At 49.5% G+C, this 21,965-nt stretch overlaps 1 protein-coding gene across 1 annotated transcript in view; it reads right to left on the reverse strand.

The window, feature by feature from the left end:
- Positions 1–4,096: 4,096 nt before the first annotated feature.
- Positions 4,097–21,965, reverse strand: part of HS3ST3B1 (heparan sulfate-glucosamine 3-sulfotransferase 3B1) — a 42,683-nt gene continuing 24,814 nt past the window's right edge. Inside the window, exon 2 of the mRNA XM_055307038.1 lies at positions 4,097–8,034. Within this exon, the coding sequence (XP_055163013.1) occupies positions 7,416–8,034 (619 nt within the window). The 3' untranslated portion in view covers positions 4,097–7,415. The remainder of the gene's footprint in view (positions 8,035–21,965) is intronic.

Here is a 21,965-nt window from a genome sequence, read left to right on the forward strand (position 1 = left end):
TGTATTTCATTCATGGCTCTCCTTGCTCTCTGGCTCTCTATCACTCTCCATCCATCGCCTGGCTACATCCTGCAAGCTCTGTAGGTAAGGCCCTCCCTCTCCTCTGCGCCAAATCAGGTTAGGAACTCCTGTTCTGATTTCCCAGAGCGCCTCATCATGGCCCATGTCGGATCTCATTCCTCCCGTTGTATCTGTGCACATCTTCCAGCTCCCGCCTGGAATGTGAATTCCTTAAAGCAGGAAGCGTGTTGTGTTTAGGGTTGTGCCCCTAGCAGCAGTAAGCACTCAATAAATATTTATTGAATGAATGAGCCCAACGATGACTCCAGACTCTTCTTGCTTCGATTTGTATCAAATACTAGGTCCAAAATAAACGTCTCTGAGATTCCTCTCATCAGACACCTCCCCTTCTCAAGGAGCTGCAGAGACTTTCTGCTGTTTGCTGCTTCCAACAGAATCTTGGTGTCCTCTATTATGTCTTCTCTTGCTCGATATATACAAAGAGGAAGCATGTGCAGTCTAGATTCTGCAGGGGAATTAGAACAGCTTCTATGCACCAAGGGATGCAAGATAGGGGAGGTACTGAGGGGTAAAAGGGAAAACGAAGGAGCCTCTAGTCCCTTCACACAGCTGTTGGTGCAGTGGGGGAGGATCTTCCATGGCTTTTAGGAAACTCTGCAGTGGGGTCATTTAGTCACTTTTAGTTTACACACAAAAACTTGACTGTTGCATAGAGCCAAAGATGCCAAGCTCTCAAATGGGGGGTGGGGGTGGGTGGGTACAGGCTTTGAGTATGCAGATCCATTACTACAGCCGATTTTGTGCAACAAGACTACTCTATCATCTTTCATACTTGGAATCATAAAAAGGAATGAGAACAGAAAAATGAAACTGGATGCTACTATTAGGAACTCTAGGTTGAGATCAACTCATAACTGGGGACATGAGGGTTAGCTGGAATCTCTAGCCTTACATCACTGGGCTTTGTCTGGGGAGTCCATTGTGAAGTATAAAAAGGAATCATCACAATCAGAGGAATGCTGGGAATATATTGTTAAAGATCGAATCTAGAAGGTAAGGTAAAGTTGGGGATTTAAAGGATTTTAGCTCTCCTGCCTCAGCCTATTGTTCCCCTCTCAGGACTATCTTAGAGAGGACAGCATGGGGGCTGCCTGAAAAAAAACAGGACCCAGCAGAGTGAGGGAAGCCAGGCAGCAGTGGCCACTATTTGAAGTGCAGAGAGCGCTACCAATCCAGACTTTCCAAAAGGAGACCCAGAGTTATAAGGAGTGACAGCTTAGTAATTGCCTTGATTGGTGAAAAGTCTGGTACAGAAGACAATGTGCTTGATTAGAGATCCAAGGGTCTCTAGTTTCAAAATGATATGAAATGATTTGAGGTCTCTGCTCTAACACAGTGACTCTCAAATTTTTGCATGAATCAAAATCAGCTGGCGCGCTTATTAAATCAGGCATTTCCGATTCAGTCGGTCCGAGGCTGGGTGCGAGAACTGGCATGCCTATCAGGTTCCCAGGAGATGCTGAAGTGGTCCAGAAACCATTGCTCTCAAGCTTGGCTATATGTTTAGACTAGCTTAGGGAGCTTTTTGGGTTACAGTATTTTAGTTTGAAATGTTTCCCGGATTTATGGAGATTTTATTGACAAATAACTTTGTGTATGTGTAAGGTACACAACTCGTTGATCTGATGCATTTATAAATCTCAAGTGGATTTCCAGCATAGTCTTAGTGAAGACACCTCCACCCCATCACATAACTGTCATTTCTTCTTTATGGTGAAAACATTTAACCAACCCTCTTCGTGCTATATTGGAGTATACGATACAGTATTATCAGCTACGATCACATTATATAGTCATTATATCCCTAAACTTGTTCATCTTATAACTGGAAGTTTGTTCTCTTTGACCAATATCTCCCCATTTCTCCTACCCCTCAACCTCTGGTAACCAACCACCCCTTGCTCTGTGTCTCTGACTTTGTCTTTTTTGGATTCCACAGAGAAGTGAGATTACGCAATATTTGTCTTTCTTGGTCTGACTTATTTCAGGAAGCGTAATGCCCTCAAAGTCTGTGCTTGGGGGGGGGGCTTTTTGAAATTACCAATGTTGGGGCCTCATCCCCTATAGATTCTGATGTAATTGGTCTGAGGGGTGTTAGAGCTTCTGTATTTTATTAAGACCTCTCTGGGTCACTCCAGTATTTGTCTGCAGTTATAAACCACTTCTCTAAACTGCCCTCAGGTTAATGAGTAAGTAGATTTTTAGTCCATCCGTTGTATTACCTTTCTGCAGAAAAAGCAGAAAATTGATGGGACAGGTGCAAAGTCAGGTTGGCATTCAAAGCCCACACATACGTCACCTAGTGGCATATTCCCAGGTTTGATCCTGGGTGTTGAAAACCAAATGTTAATGAAGATTTGTTTCCTGCCGAACTGCCTGGCATTCTCCACTTGGGTGGGGTGGGTTTTTTTCACTGCCTTCCCAGAATGCTAGGCTACAAGATGTTTTCTTGGTGTGAATCACAGTGTTTTCCAAAATGCGAGAAAACCCAGTGCTACCCCCCCCCAAGTGCTACCAGATATCGGCGGGGTGGGGTGGGGTGGGGTGATAGGGCTCCCATTTTGGGTATTGATGGATTCAGCACCAAACAGCATCAGGCAGCTCCTGCCTTCTTCTTCTCCACCCTTCCAGGAATGATGCTAACTTGCTAAGTGCTAGTCTTCACCAGGAGTGACCATTGCCAGGAGCAGTGGGTGAGCCCATGGCAAACCTGGCTTGAGTCAGATCTAGCTAGAAAGTATTAGCATTGATTGGTTTCATTGTTTTTTTTTTTTTTTTTTTTTTTTTTTCTGGTTACCTCCTCTTTATGGCAGGAGATAATGGCTTTTCACCTAAGATTGAACATATTCATTCCCTTTTCAAATTAAGTAAAAGTTCAGTTATACAGAATGAATTAAGTCCCAGGAACACTCCATAGTACATCTAGTTAAGAACACTATACTGAATACTTAAAAATTTGCTGGGAGAGTGGATCTTATGTGAAATTTTCTTATCACAAAAAAATAAAGATGGAAGGAGGAAACTTTTGTTGGAGGAGGTGGATGTACTTATGGCATTGATAATGGTGAGGATTTTGAGTGAACATTCACTACGTAACTCACTGGATTATATAAATCAGATATGTACTCAGCTTTAGGCCAATTACACCTCAATAGAGTGGTTTAAAAAATATAAAGAAAGCAGAATTCTCCAGATATGAGCCTTTACTTATCCATCTGGTGTCTGCTACTCTAAAACTCAACCAGAGGTGTACCAAACTAGAATAAATCTCCACGGAAAATTGAAAAACAAAATAAAGCAAAACATAAGGATGAATCAAATGTTTAAGACCGTAAATAATCATCATGACGCAGAGGGTGCATCACGACAAAAGAAACAGGTCTCAGAGTACCTGGGTGGCTCAGTGCCTCAGGCTCAGGTCATGATCCTCGGGTCCTAGGACTGAGTCCTGCATCGGGCTCCCCACAGGGAGCCTGCTTCTCCCTCTGCCTGTGTCTCTTATGAAAAAATAAAATCTTAACAAAACAAAACAGTCTCTTACTATGGGCTCAAGATATGGAAACATTGTCTTGTCTAAATATTTTTCTACTGTTTCAAGGATAAGGATCTCCATGCAACTGTGTAGGTGAGGAGGGGCTGCTACCATCACCCAAATCACCCAGCTTGTATCCATGTTCTGCTTTGTCATACTAGGTGGCAGCTCCCACCACCACCCTGGCCAGAGCCTAAGGCTCTGAAGGCCTGTAGCACATGGTGGTCCTGGTGTTCTTTGAGGTCCCATGAATGCTCTTCTGGCGGGGGCAGGGGCCTTCCCATGATCTCATAACCTTCAGAGTCATTTACAAAAAATCTGCCCCCAGTATTTGCAGGTTGGTTGCATTTGGAAATCGACAGGATCAACCTGCCCTCAGAATGACTATGCATGTGCATGTGCAGGCATGTGATGAGTTTCAGAATCAACCAGCACTCCCTTGTCCATCCTCAACACACAAGAAAACTGGAAAGCACCCACAAGTTGGTAAAATAAATTTTATTTGTTCATACAAAGAAATAGTATGAATTACCAGAATTTTTTCCCTAGAAACATCTTTCTCTGTGTAAAAGTAATTTGTGTTATACATAGGACAAAATACTTGATTTAATCTTTTTGTACATATTGGCTATTCTAACATCCAGGTTATAGAAGACACGCTTGCTAGAATTTGCACAGTATTTCTCAGATTACTGGGCTGAACGAACGCAGTCATAAATTAATGTTACGAAAGTGAAAAAAAAGAATTCTAACCACACCTTTTCGGTTTCATTGACCTTCCTTCTTGAGAAACTGGAAAAGAAAAATGACACGGGATGTCTGTGTCAGCGTAAATGACACGGATGTCTGTGTCAGCATTTGAGATACACGCTAAAAGTATTTCTAGTCTACTGGAACCTTCCATTTTCCTTTCTTATGAATATCCTGGCAGGGTCTGAAATGATTTCTCCAAAGATCCAATAGTATATATCTGTCACTCAAAATGACTTCCAAAGAAAAATCCCACGAAAGAGACCATGTCCCTTCCTCCATCATCCAAATTAAGTATTTATTATTCCATCACTATACCTAAAATAGCTTTCCAGGGACCACCCATCAGGTTACCAGACTACAGCACAAACACCAGGACCATGAAAAACTCCAATTTTTGTTTGCTAATCTTTTTGTTTTTTAACGAGCAAATGAAAATGGAGAGGAATCAAGAACCACCCCCCTCCCCAGAGTATTCTCAGAGCTTTTCCTGTAAATTGGGAAAAAAAGAAACCCACGCGTGCCCTGGGACAAAGTGCCAAAACATGAACTGGGTGTTTGTCTTCTAGCAGCTAAGGACTCGAGCTGGTGGCCTTGGAGATTGCTAGAACAGGAACTCAAGGCTGAATTGTACGCGTCGCTTACCTTCGGCAGGAGGAACATGTGTGTGCTCGGGCTCCTATAATAACTATCATATGATGGGGTGTATCCGCTGGGCAGATGTCGCGTCTGGAAGGGTCAGGAACTGTAAGCTATCAGGCCCCTACGAAGAGATGCACGGCAGCTTTCATTTATTTGTCTTCTACAGAAAAACGTGCGCTGGTCCGTCCTTGCTAATGACCAACATCTGCTTGGATTCAAGGATTTGACCCAGAATAGAATCTTGACTCACTTCAGTGTTCATGACTCAGTGACCCTTCTTCTATCGGAAGACTTCCTGTTTCCCTTGCAAGGCAGGGGATAAACAACTTAATCAAAACTGTCCCGCTTGGAAAGAAGACGGGGACCCAGACGGGAAGGAAAAACGTGTGCAAGCCTTCCTACTGCTTTGTCGCACACCCTCCTCTGAATTTCTGCAATCCTACAGCATGAGCCGTGCCGGGGCACCGAAGTGGCCAGAAGGCGGGCAGGGCAGGGTTCGGTGGGCGCTTGAGCACCACTTGGGAGAGGCTGGGACTTCAGCTCTGAAATGAACGGAGTATCTGAGGAATGAATGCACGGAGCGCCCCGTGCCCATCCTCGATGATCGTTTTGCTGTTTGGTGTGCGCTAGTCATCGTCTGGGCTGACACACGTGTGGGCAGATGCAAACCAGATTACCAACAGAACATCACTCACAGACCAGTGACCTCAGTTTGGAGAGATGAAGGATTTTCTCTCTTTTTTCATGCGTGTTCTCTTGCTCTGTCGGGCAAGTTATCCCCATCCAACGTGCAAAAGGGTCTTTGCAAATAGCACACCCCAACCATCTGGATAATGTGTGTATCTCCTCACACATGCCTTGCTCAAACTACCAACTCGAATGAAAACTCTTTTAGGGGAGAAGCATTCTGGTTTAAGAAAACGGGATAGAGTGAGGATGTTCATTTTGTCATCTTGCTATATGGCTCCCCGACGGCCACAGGCCAGTCATCAAAAATAATCTCCAAGGGCTCTCTCAACCGGGAGGGGTGGGGAGAGCAATCTGCATCCACAGTGGCTAGGCTGGCAGCCTTCCTGATGGGGATCTAGCTCAAACATCTTCACAATGGTCAGCTCGGCCGCCTTCAGGTAACACGGGGCCAGCTTTCTTTTCCCAGCCTGTCTGTGCAAGAGCCACCCTTGGTTCTTGCTGTCTGGCTATTGGCTACAGACTGTGCTGCCCATCAGCGATGAACCAGGAATTTCAAGGAGGAGAGCTCCAGACATCAAGCAACGAGCCAGGGACTCTCTTCTTCTGACGGACTGCCTGTCTTTCTGGTACTTTGTCTTTTCTGCCCAATGAGGTGCTCACTCTACTGGGATGTGCCCCACGTGGGCTGGCTCGGCACCCAGCAGCACCTTAAGTGGGGGACTCTGATGGTGTGGGATGCACCTGACCCCTGTGGGTCCTGACCCCTGGCCCCCATGGGTTTGTGCCGGTGCTTCTGCTAGCCTAGGGGATTCTTTGGTGTGTTGAAGCAGAACTGTCTGCTTGGAGAACTGAGCGTGGTGCACTCGTGCAAATGAGAGGTCGTCTTTAGGTCTAAAGCAGCACCCAAGTGTCTCACACATGTGACCTGGGCAAGACGGGGCAAGAACACCTGCATACACTTCAAGCTGCTTAATGAACTAGGGACTGGGGCAGAAGATGCAGAGGCCATGTTTTGAAATCAAAAACTGCAGTCAATGGACCCTGGGATGCCAACTCCAGATAGGAAGCACGTATCCTTGCAAAGGTAGTGACTTCTCTGCCCCTGTGAGCTGGGCACAATCAGGGGGACGCGGGGGCAGGGGGAGTGCCTAGCCCCGGGGCCTGGCGTCTACATCTTTGGACATGTCGACACCCAGGCAGGAGGCTGCGATGTGCCACACGACCCTTCAGAGAGCCACATTGCTGGGGGCAGTTGGGTGTTCCAATGAGGGAAAGAAGCTGGACACAAGACCCAAGACCCAAGACCCGAGGAGATGGCAAGTGAATTCAGACAGCGATCGAAGGCTGCATACCCGTAACAACCAAAATCTCAAGTTGTGCTTTTCTTCTTTTTTTAAATATAATGGGGGGGGGGGGCAAAAAACCCCATAAAACAAAAAACAAAAAACCCAAAAACAAAAACAACAACAAACTCCAAAACAAAACACAAAAAGAAATGGAAGCACCATCCATCGTGAGGGAAAGAAAAGATGCAAACACTTTGGAATGTTCACAGAGCATGAGGCTAACTCTCTACAGAGTGTGGCTAGGCAGCTTAGTGAATTAATTGCTTATGAATTAAAAATAAATTATTATAAAATAGATTTCTGTACATTTTACATACATATAATCTCTCTGGATATGTAAGCCAGGTTGGGAGGTCCCAGGGCCGTGGGGGCCATCAGTCCCAGCCGAAGTCCTGGCCGGTCATCTGGTAAAACTTCAAGTTGAAGGGCCTGTAGAAGTCGCGCAGCCTGCGCACCACGTCGCGGTCGATGTCGGGGTGGGTCCTGCCCTTGGTCTTGCCCAGGCAGTGGGGCTTGCTGCTGCCCTCGGCCTTCTTGAGGCACGGGAAGCCCTTGGTCTTGTTGAAGTAGAAGTGCTTGTCGGTGATGATCCTCTTGAGGCCCAGGAAGTCCTGCACGCGGCCCAGCTCGCCGGCCGGGTCGCTGATGAGCCGCTCCCCACTCACGAAGAGCATCTGGCCGAGGGGAAAGTGGCGCAGCCAGTGCTCCAGGTGCTTGGCGTAGATGCCGATCTGGATGGCGCTCCACGACGTGTCGATGAGGCCCGTCGAGCGGTTCTTGAACGTCAGGCTCTCGAAGGTGGGGATGTCGGGCCGCTTGGACAGCGTCTGCGTGTAGTCCGAGATGGCCCTGGTCACCGGGTCCCGCACCACCACGATGAGCTTGGTGTCCTTGGACATGGCCGAGATGCGCGCGGGCGCCTCGCGGGTGACAAAGTAACTGGGTGTCTTCTCCATGGTGATCTGCCCGTCCAGGGTCCTCGGCATCAGGTCCCTGGGGGGAAGCAAGCAGAGCAAACTCAGCTCAGAAGGTGTCACACCTCTTTTGGGCACATGTGTCAATGGCAACACTTTGCATCCTCACTTGCTCTTATTAGAGGGGGACGGTGGTAGAAAGAGGGAAAAAATGCAAATGAAATTTATTTTTTCAGGTGTCCAGCTTTTTGACTGCCCCCAGCATATTTTTTTTTTAAGATTTTATTTATTTATTCATGAGAGACATACAGAGGGGTAGAAACACAAACAGAGGGAGAAACAGGCTCCCTGCAGGGACCCTGATGAAGGACTTGACCCCAGGATCAAGACCTGAGTCACCAGGTACCCCTGCCCCAAGCATCTGATGTCAGAACACGGGCTCTTGGCTTCTGGATATGACCCCTTCTGACACCTGGGGCTCTCAGAGATTTTACTGCTCATGCATCCTCACAACCCTGCCCTCACATGTTCACCAAGCCTGGGCCCGTGTGAGTGGTGGGAACGGGAAGGGAGACGTCCTCCCGGCCCTGCCGTGTGGTACCCGCTTCAGCACAGTGACCACTGGCAAAAATGCCTTTACTGCAGAAAAGCACATCCCAAGGCCACCACACACACACACACACACGCACATGCACATGGCAGCCTAAAAACCAGGTGAAATCAGATGGAACCATAAACCGATACAAACTTGCCAGGAGGAAATCCCCAAGACCCAACCCTAGAAGCTTTCAGAAATACTTTAGATTCCATAACAAACAACAAAAAAAGACTCATATGATTGCTATCACGGCATTCATTCAAACCAAAGTATGCAGACAAAACTGTTAGGACCTGGGGTGGAGGTGGGGTGCAGGCCATGACCTTGGCGCCAGAAAGCAATTTCGTGGTGGCAATTCCCACGGACAACATAAACGGACGTGGAAGGTTGTGCCCTATTCGCTCTCTGAACTTGAGCGTTCAATCATGGGAAATGGGAAGAGTGTCCACCTGCCGCATTCAGTTGTTGTGAGGTCTGCAAAGCCAGGGCCTTTCAGCCTAACTGCTAAGGGAAGTGGGCTCAGACGTCTGACTGCCTGGGGTTCAAATCCTGGCTTTGCCACATTTAAGCTGAGTCACCTCGAATACCTGTCTTAACTTCTCTGGGCCTCCCTTTCCTCACCTGTAAAAAAATAAGAGACAGTACACCTCCTTGTCACGGAAGATTAACGAGGAGTAAAATAATGAATGATCATTGTATGCTTGGAACATGCTGGACACCTGGTCTGTTAACGGATGCTCTCTAGAAAAGATCACCTAGGAGGACGGTGGTGATCAGCATTAACCGTGTTCGATCCAGTTTAGAGCACATGGTAGGACACAGTTGGGCACGTGTGTGTGTACTGGTGATTAAGCTTTGGGCACAGATGCACAATCTTCCATTAACTTCAAGAGTGATTTCTGACTGCTTTCTCTACAGGCCCAGAAATTAATAATAATAAAAATAGACAATTTCCATATCATTTCTCCCCACCCCCCCCGACATCATTTCTGACCAAATATTTACCTCTCAGTAGGACATTCTGAACTTCCAGCTTCGAGCCACCCCTCATCTCCCGAGACCACATCTCCGGTCCTGAGCACGTTTGTGAAATGATGATACCAAGTGCTCTATCGCACGAGGCCGAAAGGGCCCCACACTGCGAGAGCTCCCTCCACAGCAAACCAGAGCGAGAAGGTTCTCCCTAAAGGACGGCCTCGCAGCGCCACAGCCGTCTCCTGCTTAAGCTAAAGCTGGATTGACCCACTTTGCCCATTACCCACTTAGGTGAATGTAGCCGTGTCATCAGGCTAATGTGAGCGAGGATTAGAGAGGGTTCCCGGCGCTCAACAGATTTTGCATTTCACCCAAAAGCAGGTCGAGTCTGATAAAAGTCCAAGAGTTTTTTTTTTCCCTTGCATTAAGCCATCTGCCACCGGCTGAACATTCAGGACCCACGTGCTACCACCACTATGAAAGGAAATCTAACCCCCAAAGTTCTTCAGGGCCAAGACAGAGAGGTAGGGGTGGGGGTGGGGGAGTCTGTCCTCAGGTAGGGCTTTGAAGTCAGGCTGCCGGGTTTGACTCTCCACAGCCCCACTGATGGATGTTGTGTCACCCTGGATAGGTCACCTTCCCTGTGTGTACCTCAGTTTACTCATCTGAACCATGGGCAAAATGATGATGCCCACCACCTAGGGTCTCGAGAGGACTGTTCCGCCAGCGTTGGTACTGAGCCGGTCGCTAGCTGGAGTCAAGAACATGTTATCAAGGGGTGCCTGCGGGGGGCTCAGCCGGTTAAGGGTCTGCCTTCGGCTCAGGTCCTGGATCTCATGGTCCTGGGATCGAGCCCCATGTCGGGCTCTCTGCTTCTCCCTCTTCCTCTCCTCCCTGTCCTTCAAGAAAGGCCTGGCAGTAAACCCTCAGGGGCTCGCTGGGCCCCGGGCAATGAGTGAGCACACGAGAGACCTGGTAAAAAGGAAACGGGGGACTCACTGTCCTCCAGTCCAAAGGCAAGGCCTCCTTGGCCACAAAGAAAGATTCCCTGAACCGCGGACAGATCTCCTGAGCTTGACGGCTTATGGGCATCCAAGCCATTCTGGGTGCCAGCTCCAAAGGGAGCCCTCCCCCCAGGATGGTCTGGAACTTGCACACATGTAGAAAGCAGTGCATGACCCCAGGACTTTCTGTGACTGTGCAAATGACAGCCAGGGGGCTCCTGCTGTGATCGAGACCATGCAGCCCGTGCCCACTGGAGGCTCTGGGAGGCTCTCCCCTCGGAGTGCCTGCTTGCAACCAGTGGCTGATGGGGAAGACGCACACCTGGGTTTCCCCATCATTCCCGAGGTGCCTCCCGAACCCCCCTCTGCTGGCTTCCAGGGGCTCTTCCATGGTGGGCACTGCGCTCAGACAGAGCCAATAGCCACTTGGTGGGAACACAGCTTGGGAACTGGGTGGGGAGCTCTGGCACCGAACCTTCTGCCAGCTTGCGGATGGGTCCCCCCCTTCCCCCTTCGGCTGCTTCCTTCTTGTTTCATTCTCTAATTCTTAAACATGCATTTGAAGGCAAACGCTATTCAATATCTACAATGTCACGGTTCCTTATTTTTAGTACAATTTAATAATTTATAAGGAATATAATTTATATATTTTTAAGGCATATACTTTAGTAATTATGTATTACATATAATAAATTATATATATTATATAATTTAGTAATTATATTCCTTAAAGAGCTGCCTATTAGCGATGGGTGTTGCAAAACACGGACTCTTAAAATGAATGATAAATTAATTTTCAGTTCTCTCTCTTTTTTAAAGATTTTATTTATTTTTTCACGAGAGAGGCAGAGACACAGGCAGAGGGAGAAGTAGGCTCCCTGCAGGGTGAGGCGGGGGGGGGGGGAGATCCCCATGCGAGACTTGATCCCGGGACTGGGATCACGACCTGAGCTGAATGCAGACGCTCAACCACTGAGCCACCCAGGTGCCCCTAATTTTCAGGTCTCTAATTATATCCACCAGATACACGTTCTCTCATAAAACATATATTCTCTAATAAGTGATCTTTATCCACAGCAGATATAAATGTGCAGACAGAGGGGCAAAAGCCTTTCCCATTCTCTTCCTCCTCCCAGCGTGGCGCCCCGGCCCAACACTCAAACCCCTCTGGGCACGAGTGGTTCCAAGAAGAAAGGACGAGGACCCGGCGGAGGCCAAGACCCCTCGAGTGGGGCCCGCGAGCCCCTCGCAGCAGCCCCGCGGCCCCTCCAGCCCCAGGCGGGCCTCCCGGGGCCAAGCAGAGAGGCTGCAGCTTAATTGAGCCGCTCATTATGAAAGCCAGTTTCTCAAACTGCTCGTCACAGCTAATAATTATACGGCGCTTGGAGAAACTTCCACGTGCATTATCTGATTTAATCCTCGCAGCGAGCCTTTGAGGTGGGGCCTGCAATCCCCAATTTACTGAGGAAGAATCCGGCCCAAGGGGAGAGGGGGGCCGGTCGAGGCGGCAGGTGGACGGCTAGGCCGGCCCGGCGGCCCTCCGCGGCCTCCCCTCCACCCCTCGCCCTCCCGATCCTGCTGCACACGACGAAGAGCAGCCGGAGCCACACACACCTGTCCTCCCTTTAAATAGACACCTGTATTTTTTTTTCTCACCCATAGATTAGGATCTTAATAATAGGTATTTCAGTGCTAGAACCAGATGACTGCGATCGTTAATTGTTCAAATATGAGTCAGATTTCAAAACAATAGACCTCCGAGGTTCCCATTCTCCGGCAGGGAGCTGCCCGGGATATGGGATATTAGCGACTGTGGGCACAGCTCTTCCCCTCCAGCAGCCCTGGGCCCTCCTTCCCTTTTTATTGGGTGGGCAGGCAAGGATACCTGATGCTCCTGATGCCAATGCGGGTTGAGAGATCTTTTCTTTATTTTATTATCTTTTCTTTAATTTTTTCAAATTTAATTTATTTAATTTTTTTTTTATTTCAAAGATTTTACTTATTTATTCGTGAGAGACACACAGAGAGGAGAGAGGCAGAGACACAAGCAGGCTCCCTGTGGGGAGCCCGATGTGGGACTCGATCCCAGGACCCCGGGATCGTGCCCTGAGTTGAAGGCAGATGCTCAACCACTGAGCCACCCGTGGAGAGTGTCTCAGGTGCCAGTCTGAGGAAGACATAGGCTCGCAGCTGTGAGAACTGCCCTCCGGACGAGCCTAAGACGCCCTGGATCTCTTAGAATCACCCACCCCAGAGAGCAGACAGGACCCCACTTCTTTAATGAAACTGAAGAGGCAAGGCAGGCATGTCAGCCGCCCAAATCCAAGCACAGTGATCTTCTGGGACCATCAGGGACCCCAAAGAGCTGGGCCTGAGCCCTGGGTGGGTCTGGAGGGGGTATGGCAGGCTTTCGACTTATTTGTGGATATTCATGAGAAAGCCAGGTGCCACTTCTGGGGTGGCTGGTTACATCCTGGTGGCGTACCAGGCTCACGGAGAGGGCTCTGAACTAAAAGCCCGGGCTTCATCACAGACCACCCCCTGAATCAGGCCCCCGGCACAGGGGGCCCCAATGTGGCAATTGCTTAGATGGTTTTCATGTGCAGCCAGGGTCGGAAATCAGTGTTCAGTGAAACCTGCGGAACCTGTCATACACTTGTCACACACTTGGCCACCTCCGTGGAGACACCATGTGAGGGGACAGACAGCCACGTGGTCCAAAAACTCCTTTCCCCTCAAACAATACTGCGAACCAAATGGAAGTCCTTCAGAGACTCTGAGACTTCATGTCTGTGTCACAGGCTTAGGGTGAGTCTAGGGGGTCTCATACCCTCCGAGGAAAGCGGACTCGGTCCCAGAGCCAGGAAGGGTTCCACCTGACAGCTTCCACCCTGCAGAGAGTTACCATGATCACAGCAAATAAAATATGGTCCAGGTTTACTGCGAAGAGAAGGAAAGGAGGTTCGAGTCCCTAAATGCACGTGTGCACATGGGGATGCATGCTCAGAGTGAGTCACTGAACACAAACCAGGCTACCAGTGGGGCAAGAGGCAAACTGGAAGAACCAGAGGGAGATAAGGCCTGACCCATAGCAGCACAAGTCAGACAGTATTAGCTGATGTCAACAGAAGAGTGGGAAACCGGTGAAGGACAGCACAGCTAACCGGAAGGCCTGACTGATGCTTGTGCCAAAGCTCGTGGCTTCGAATGAACTCAAAATCTCTCCTCTTAAAAACAAAAACAGGGCACCTGGGTGGCTCAGTGGTTGAGCATCTGCCTTTGGCTCGAGTCGTGATCTCAAGGGCCTTGGGATTGAGTCCCACATTTAGGCTCCCCACAGGGAGCCTGTTCCTCCCTCCACCTGTGTCTCTGCCTCTCTCTGTGTGTCTCTCATTAATAAATAAAAATTTTAAAACAAAAATAAAAGAACACCCCAAAAAACCCATGAAACCAAGATGAAGTATGTCAAACAATGACCGCTGGGCCCTTTCTGGCTTTTCTCATCGTGATAAGGTAAAGAGGGTGGCCCCAATCAGGTATGAGGATTTAGAATCTCCAGTCCCAGGATGCAGGGATACCTGTCTGCGTGGGTCTGCGCCAGACAGTGGAGGAGGCGACCACGCCACCTGCAGAGTCACCTTCCCTCCAAGCCCCAGGGGGTTGGAGGTCACGGTGGGAGAAGCAGAGTTCACAAATGCACATCCCCAGTCTTGGCCTGGCTGTCCTGTGTCCCTGCTAAAAGCCGACAGACAATTAAAAACACACCCTCAGGCCTCAAGAAGCAGGAAATTCAGCTGCACCAGAGAAGCCCTCAAAAGCCCGAGAATTGTGACAAGGCCCTCATTCTCCTTCCCTGGTTTCTTTGTCTCCTCGGGCGTGACATCCCTGGCTCCCCTGGTCCGGCAACTGAACTTCTTGTCTGAACTGGCAAATGACACAACAATAAAAAGGCAGATTATCGAAATGGATGTAACCTCAGCAAAGTCAAGCAGATGCTGGAGACGTTTGTGCACAGCAGATGCGAGTGAAGGCATGGAGAGAGGAGACAAAGCTGCAAGCCATAGTGCGTGGGGAGGGCCCGGCTCCCACCCAGAAAGAAGAAAACCCAGGGAGAGCCTCGAACATTCGGCCTGCCCCTTTCTCTTCCCCCGTTGGGAGAAGGATGTCCTCACTTGGTTGCAGAAATACCCCACATTTTCTGAACTCCCAAGATTTTTTTTTTGTTTTTCTTTAAATTCCTTTTTAGCTTGCATATATATATATATATATATAATAAATAAACCTGGTGCCCAGCTCTGTGCATTTTGACAGATGCACGGCGTTACTACCCCCAAATCTGTCCTTGTGCTGTTCCCAGCAACCACCTTAGAGCGGTCTCTGTTCTGGTTCTGGTCCTGCTCCTAACTGAGATGCCCCCCACCCCATCCCACCTCCCTGACTTTATGGGCCTCAGGTCTGCTCTGTAAAGTTGGCTCGGCCGAGGAGGCTGCTGTGCTCTGCCCATTCGAATAAACTGCTCTGATGACCGTCCCCAGTGGGGACAGAGGCCAGGGATCTGTTCTGCTCATAGACACGACTTTCTTCCTCAAAGAAGCCCACGCCCAGCCTCTGAGAATTCAAAACACACAGGCAAACAAACAGAACAGTCTTTACAAACAGAGGAATCAAGATTTCTAGAAAGGTTACACCCCCCACACACACTGAAAAAAATGCCAATAAAAACCCACCACCTGATTCCTAGTCCGTGCACAGCCCCCCCCCCCCATCTAGGAAACACAGGATGTCACCTTCATAAGGTAAAAGCAAGCAGAAAGCCCCCCGATGAACCCACAGGCCATCAGCAGCTAAACTGGACAGCACTGGGATCGGCAGAGATGGGGGAGACGGGACATGGAGCTGATGGGGAGCACCCAGGATTTTCGGGCAGCGAAAACTGTCTGCGTTGGTAGCAAGAAGGTGGATACATGACCATCACGCGTTTGTCCAGGCCCACGCACGCCAAGAGTGACCTGGGACGCTGTGATGTGTCCAGGCAGGTTTCATCACTTGTAAGAAATGTCCCTCGTTGGTGGGCGATGTGCGTAGTGGGGGCACACCTGCACCTGCGGGGGGGGGGGAGGTGTACAACCACGAGCAAGCCCAGGCCCCTTCCCCTCAATTTTGCACCAAAATTCCAAACTGGTCTCAAAACTAAAATGTACTTCAAGCCACAACAATAATCACAACACTGAGATGTTTTTGGCTTCCAGCCTCTCACCCGCCCCAGCCTGGGCCACGACCCTGGGTGTCTCCTTCTTGCCACCGCCCTTCTATGCTTCATCTCCCCTCTGAGCTGAGGGCTCTTCCTGGGGTGCAAGGAGCACAGCAGCTTGGCCCTTCACCCCCCCACACCACTCCCAACCCCCCAGAATAAAAGGAAAATCGAAGTCCTAAGGAAAATTGAGACTTATAGAAGGTCACAAGCTTCACCGAAGACATGCAAGACAAGGGATGAAAATATGGAGCTTTCTGCCTTTATTTTAAAGGCATGTAAAAAAACCCTTATTTTATGAAAGGACATCCTGGGTCACTGGAGTGCCTCAACTGCTCTGCACCCGTCTGGCGGAGCTGGGGCTGCCCTGGCCCCTCTACTCCCAACGGAAGGAAGTGAGGGAGCCAGGGCCTGGGAGAGGGAAGCTGAGGGCTTTATCTCAGGCTCAGTGCTGAGTGCCTCAGTCTCCCCATCACTGGGAAGCCAGCTTGAAGGGGCAGGAAGAGCACCTGGGGGTGGGGAGGGGAGGGGAGCAAGCCAGACAAGTCCTGGAGGGGAAAGTTGCTGGCAGGTTGCAGGGAGGGGGTGGTCTCTCCGAGGTTTCCGTGGGCACTTGGTACCTGAGGCCTAAGGCTTAATTAAAGCATTTTCAAGGGCACCAGGGTGGCTCAGTGGTTGAACGTCTGCCTTTGGCTCAGGGCCTGATCCCCGGGTCCTGGGATAGAGTCCTCCCTGCAGGGAGCCTGCTTCTCCCTCTGTCTGCGTCTCTGCCTCTCTCTCTCTCTCTCTCTCTCTGGGTCTCTCATGAATGAATAGATAGATAGATAGATAGATAGATAGATAGATAGATAGATAGATGATAGATAGAATCTTAAAAAAATAATAAAAGCATTTTCAATAGAAAAACCCAGGGGCAAGAAAGAGTAGGCCCCAGGGTCATCACAGCCCTGATCACTGCTGCTTGTGTGGTTGACAAGCGTGGGGCAAGGCCCTTCTTACCTTCTCTGAAGGCCTGGCTACCAACCCTAAATATCCAGCACCCCAGAAACCTCCCCGGTGTCTTGCTACCTTGCGACCATATAAATCACAGTGCACCTCCGGGGGTCTGTCTGTCTCTCTCTCTCACTCATACACACACACACACACACACACACACACACACACACACACACACACACACACACACACGAGCTGCAGCCTATCCCTCCCCTTTACTCTCCTACAGAGAGACCAGGAAAGAACTTCTGGAAACCCTGACTGTGGCCAATGCTGGAGATGCCGGTGAGCCTCCTCGAACTAAGAGGTTGTCACTCTGGGGAAGTTGCTTCTTTAAAGGCGCTTTCTTCCCCTGGAGGGAGGAGGGGTGGGAGCAAGATCCCTATCAGCCCGGCCCCTCCTTATCTGGAACCTTCTTCCTGTCCTCTGGAAGCTCAAAGCCCACCCAATCGGGCTCCCCTTCAAAGAGTCGTATCTCCATAAATAATTATCTCCATTGTGGGGGGTGGGGGTGGAGAGAGACTGTTTGCATATCAAAGAACTCCTCAGGGAGGGTTTAAAAATAATTTAAAATGAAATTGTAAACAGTCTGTTGTTCTCAGGGTCTCTCTCCCCAAAGCTGGATGGGGATGTCCTGCCGGAAGTGATGTCATTATTCATGATAAAGTTTACTGGGTCTTCCCCTCCACCCCCCTCACCCAGGGCCTTTTATTTTATTTTATTTTATTTTATTTTATTTTATTTTATTTTATGTAATGGGTAGAAAAGGGGAAAAAAAGCTAACAAAGGCTAGCCTCCCCCAGACCTCCTCTCCCAACCCTCCCCTCTTCTTCCTCTACCCCCCGGCCCCCAACCCCCACTACAAGGATTTGGCCTCCATTGTCCTAGAATTTCAATACTGCTCAGAAAATGAAAAGCCCCCTGAATGCCATAAGGGGGTGGGACGCAAAAGAGCATCTCCCTCCTCTGGGTCGACTCAAGATGCCTTTTATTTTGGCAGAAGCCTCGCTTCACAAAGGCCTGAGTTCCTGTTCCTGGAAGGGGCTGGGGGTGGGGGTGGGGGGGAGGGAGGGTTTCAATTAAAAGCTAATAGCCTTTTGTGATGAGCTCTCCGGGGCATTGCTCGAGTTTACTGGACCTCACTGTGTGCTGGGGACCGATCCTGTGAAATCGGAGTCATCTGCGTCCCATTTCCCGGAAACACACACAAAATTTTTGATCCTTAGAAACAAAAAGACTTTTCTGGGAAAGCAGACTTTTTAGAAAGTTTCAGCCCTGCCCTGGGGCGGCGGGGCGGTGGGAGGCAGAGCAGAGGATGCGGAAAGGAGAGCAGGACGTGCTGGAAGCCCCGGAGTTCCAGCATCCCGGCCCTGCTTCGGGGATCCCCCGTGTGGAGCCGGGCTGGCCGCCCGTCCCTGGGGCTGGGACACTGTCGCAGGCTCCTTTCCCGGGGCAGGGACGACCTGGGGCAACCGCCGCCCAAGTCTGGAAACAGGCCTCCACCACGAGCTTCTGGAGCTTCTGAAGCACTCGGCTCGGCAGGCCCAGGCCCAGGCCCAGGCCCAGAGATCGGAGGAAAATCACTACCCCGCACAGGGAGGCTGGGAGAGGACACGCGGGGCCAGGGAGGGGGCCTTCTGGTGCTGGGTCAGAGCCCTGGGTTCCCGTCCCTGCCTTGACCCCGAGAGGAGCCTCAGGCCCTGGACAGGCTCAAAGCTTCGGGCTCAGTTTCCCTCTTCTGAATGTGAATGGGCTGGGGGACACCTGGGTGGCTCAGTGGTTGAGGGTCTGCCTTTGGCTCAGGTCGTGATCCTGGCATGCTGGGATCGAGTCCCGCATGGGGCTCCTCCCCGCAGGGAGCCTGTTTCTCCCTCTGCCTGTGTCTCTGCCTCCCTCTCTCTCTGCGTCTCTCATGAATAAATAAATAACATTAAAAAAAAAGTGAATGGGTTGGTCTAAAAGGATGTTCTTTTCTTGCTGAGATTCTAGAAGATGACCCCTCTACTATCCACCTTCCCCACACCACCCCTCTAACAGCTCCTCTCCCGGCCAGCAGTGTTTGACCCAAGGTGGCAGGGGTGAAGTAGAACCTCTCTAGTTATCTTGATGATTCGTAATATGCATAAACTGCACCCGGGTGGTGGTGGGGGCAGTATAGACCAACCCCTAGGATATAAATCAGAGGCCAATGATAAACACTCCCTAAATCTATGCACCCACTTGCTAAGTAGCCTGGTACCTGGTGGAGGAGAAAGAAAAGCAGAGTTCAAGGTCAGGCTGTGTGGTCTCCGGCAAGCTGCCTATCATCTCTGAGCTGTCTTGCTTCATCTCTAAAATGGAAATACTGTCCTGCCTAGTTTACAAAAAAATTAAAAATAAAGCCAAATGTAGTTTGCAGGTGAGTAGCCCCTTAAAGCAGGAAAACCCTGCCCAAGGATAATGTGGAATGAACCCCACCCTATCTCCTCTGGCAGATGCCCAAGGAGATACTAGGGGTATCTAGTATCTAGATACATACGGCCCTAGATACCCCTAGATACTAGGGGTGTTTCTAGGGAAATACTGCTAAAGACAAACACCAAACTGGTTCTCAAATTCAAAAGTTCATGTGAAAAAACAAGTATTTGAGGAGTGCCCGGCTGACTCAGTTGATGGAGCTTGCGGCTCTCTTGGCCTGAGGTTGTGAGCTCAAGCCCCATGCTGGGTGTACACATTACTTAAAATCTTTAGAGCAAACAAACAACTAAACAAGTATTTGAAGGAGTGTTGGCGTCCTTTCATTCTTCACTTGCGCTATGAAGGATCTCAAGTTGGGACCTTTGCGGGGGCCGGGGTGGGGGGCAGGGGGGAGCTGGCTAGGAACATTGGGCACAAAGGAACAGCGGGCACTTTTTGGGTTGACTTGACTGAATGAATGTGATGCTCCAAGCCAAAGAAGAATGGGAAAAGAGGCAGGAATATTTCTTTAATAGGAATAAACCTACCTGGAAGGATTCCCTCTCTCTTTTATTTTTTAAAAAAGATTCTATTTATTTATTCATGAGAGACACAGAGAGAGAGAAGCAGAGACACAGGCAGAGGGAGAGGCAGGCTCCCTGTGGGGACTCAATCCCAGGACCCCAGGATCACGACCTGAGCAGAAGGCTGATGCTCAACCACTGAGCCACCCAGGCATCCTGCTCTCTCTCTCTCTCTCTTTTTCTTTTTAACACAGCAGAGGATGACGCTTACAAGGAGCAGAACAGCCACAGTTCAGGGGCAGGGGTCCCCCTGAGGCTGATGTAAAGAAACAACCCAGCTGGCCGAAACCAGATCTATGGAGTGAAGACTTGATGTCATCCGTTACCTTCCTGCCTCCTTGGTGTGCGGCCAGTAGGGTTTTGGGACCAGAGAAATCGCACTCAACCCTTGACTTAAGTTCAGAACAGTGGCTCCATCCTGCTCTCCGCTTCCCTTCTACTCAACAAACAGAACCCCATTTTATGGTGATCAAGTGAAACCGTATAAAGTGAATGAGGTCAATAAAGATTCTGAGACAGAAGTTTAAGTGAGGCCTAAACTAAAGGGAAATGAGTACAAATAAACTTCCCTTATCACAGGCTTTAAATAGCTCAGGGACATTGTAGAGAGGAAAAGGAGGACATTCCACCCAGAGAGAACATCCAGGGGAGCCTAGGCACTTAGAGAAATGCTGACAAAGGAAAAAAATGCTGATTCTTATCGTACACCCCTTAGCGTCACCAGGCCGTGCTTCTTCCTGGTTGGTGTGACCCAGGGCTGGAGACGGCCTGGAAGGGGTCTATCCAGGACATCAGGGGAAAGGCACTGCCAATGGAAACTGCAAGGACACCCACTCAAGTCCCCCCCCCACCCCCACCCGTGTTGGGATTCTCAGATTGGGAAATATCGAAGTTCACCAGAGTCCATTTTCAGCAGGTGAAACATCCAACCTCCCAAATTCTCAGCCATCCATTGTCATGGTCAACCTTTTTCTTCTTCTTCCTCTTCTTCTTTCTTCTTTCTTCTTCCTCTTCCTCTTCCTCTTCTTCTTCTTCTTCTTCTTTTTAATAAAGATTCAATTCATTTGTTAGAGATTACAGAGCCCCCGTTGCTTGCGCCTTTCGTGTCCAGAGACAGGAAAGATGGAACGTGCCAGAGGCTGAAGCAACGCTTCCATGTGAGTGTGTCTCATCGTGACTTTTTACATTCGATGAAACTCTCTGGGAGTTTCCTGCTTGACTGGGTGAGTCTTAAAATCGCTGGCAATTCTTTGCTTCTAGACAAAGCGTTCTCTTGCCCAACCCGGCAAGGCCCACAAGGGAACAAAACCATAAGCACCAAGCAGATCAAGTGACGAGATGGTTGGTGACAGAGGAGCTAGGAATTGCCAGGGAGATTAGCTTTTTACCCTGCGTTAGCCTGAGTGGAAAACTAACCCCGTAACTATTTCTAAGCCTGAGGACTATTTCTAAGCACCAAACGTTCGGTGGAATCGGACTGCCCTCTGTGTTTTGTTGGTATCCGTCTGGGCTGTGAGTGTTCAAGATTTTTATCTTCAAAAGAAAACACAAGACAACAGCTAAACACAGGCCCAGGAAGCACTTGAGAGCAACATGCTCCACGAACGTGAACGTGAACAAATGCAAGGAGATGAGCCGGCAGTGCCTGATGCTAAAGGGCTGGAGGCTGCGGTGCAAACGTGCAAGGAGGACTGGAATAATGAATGATCACCGCCTGCGCCAGGCTGGAAGATGGGGATGGATGGTCACAGTATCCCGACGCCCGGAGTGAATTCTGGAGCAGTATTTATGTATCAGCACACCTGTGACGTTAGGTGACACAATGACACCAGGAGGCCATGGGCACAAGGAAGGCCTTCAACTTGCATGCCACGCTCAAGCAGAGGACAAAAGTGATGTACAATCAGGATTCCTTCTTTCACCTACAGGACAGAGCTGAGCTGTGGGCGCCCCTCCCTAGCGGACTTTGGATGCACTACCCGTGATGGCCACCTGGCCTAATAAGTGGTCACTGGTTCATGACAATGAGAAAAATGATCCTCATTCGCTGATTTATGTTGTTATTTATTATTTTTTTTAAAGATTTATTTTTTCATGAGAGACAGAGAGGCAGAGACACAGGCAGAGGGAGAAGCAGGCTCCCTGTGAGGAGCCCGATGTGGGACT

Source organism: Nyctereutes procyonoides, unplaced genomic scaffold, assembly GCF_905146905.1.
Source record: "Nyctereutes procyonoides isolate TBG_1078 unplaced genomic scaffold, NYPRO_anot_genome, whole genome shotgun sequence".
NCBI lineage: Eukaryota > Metazoa > Chordata > Mammalia > Carnivora > Canidae > Nyctereutes > Nyctereutes procyonoides.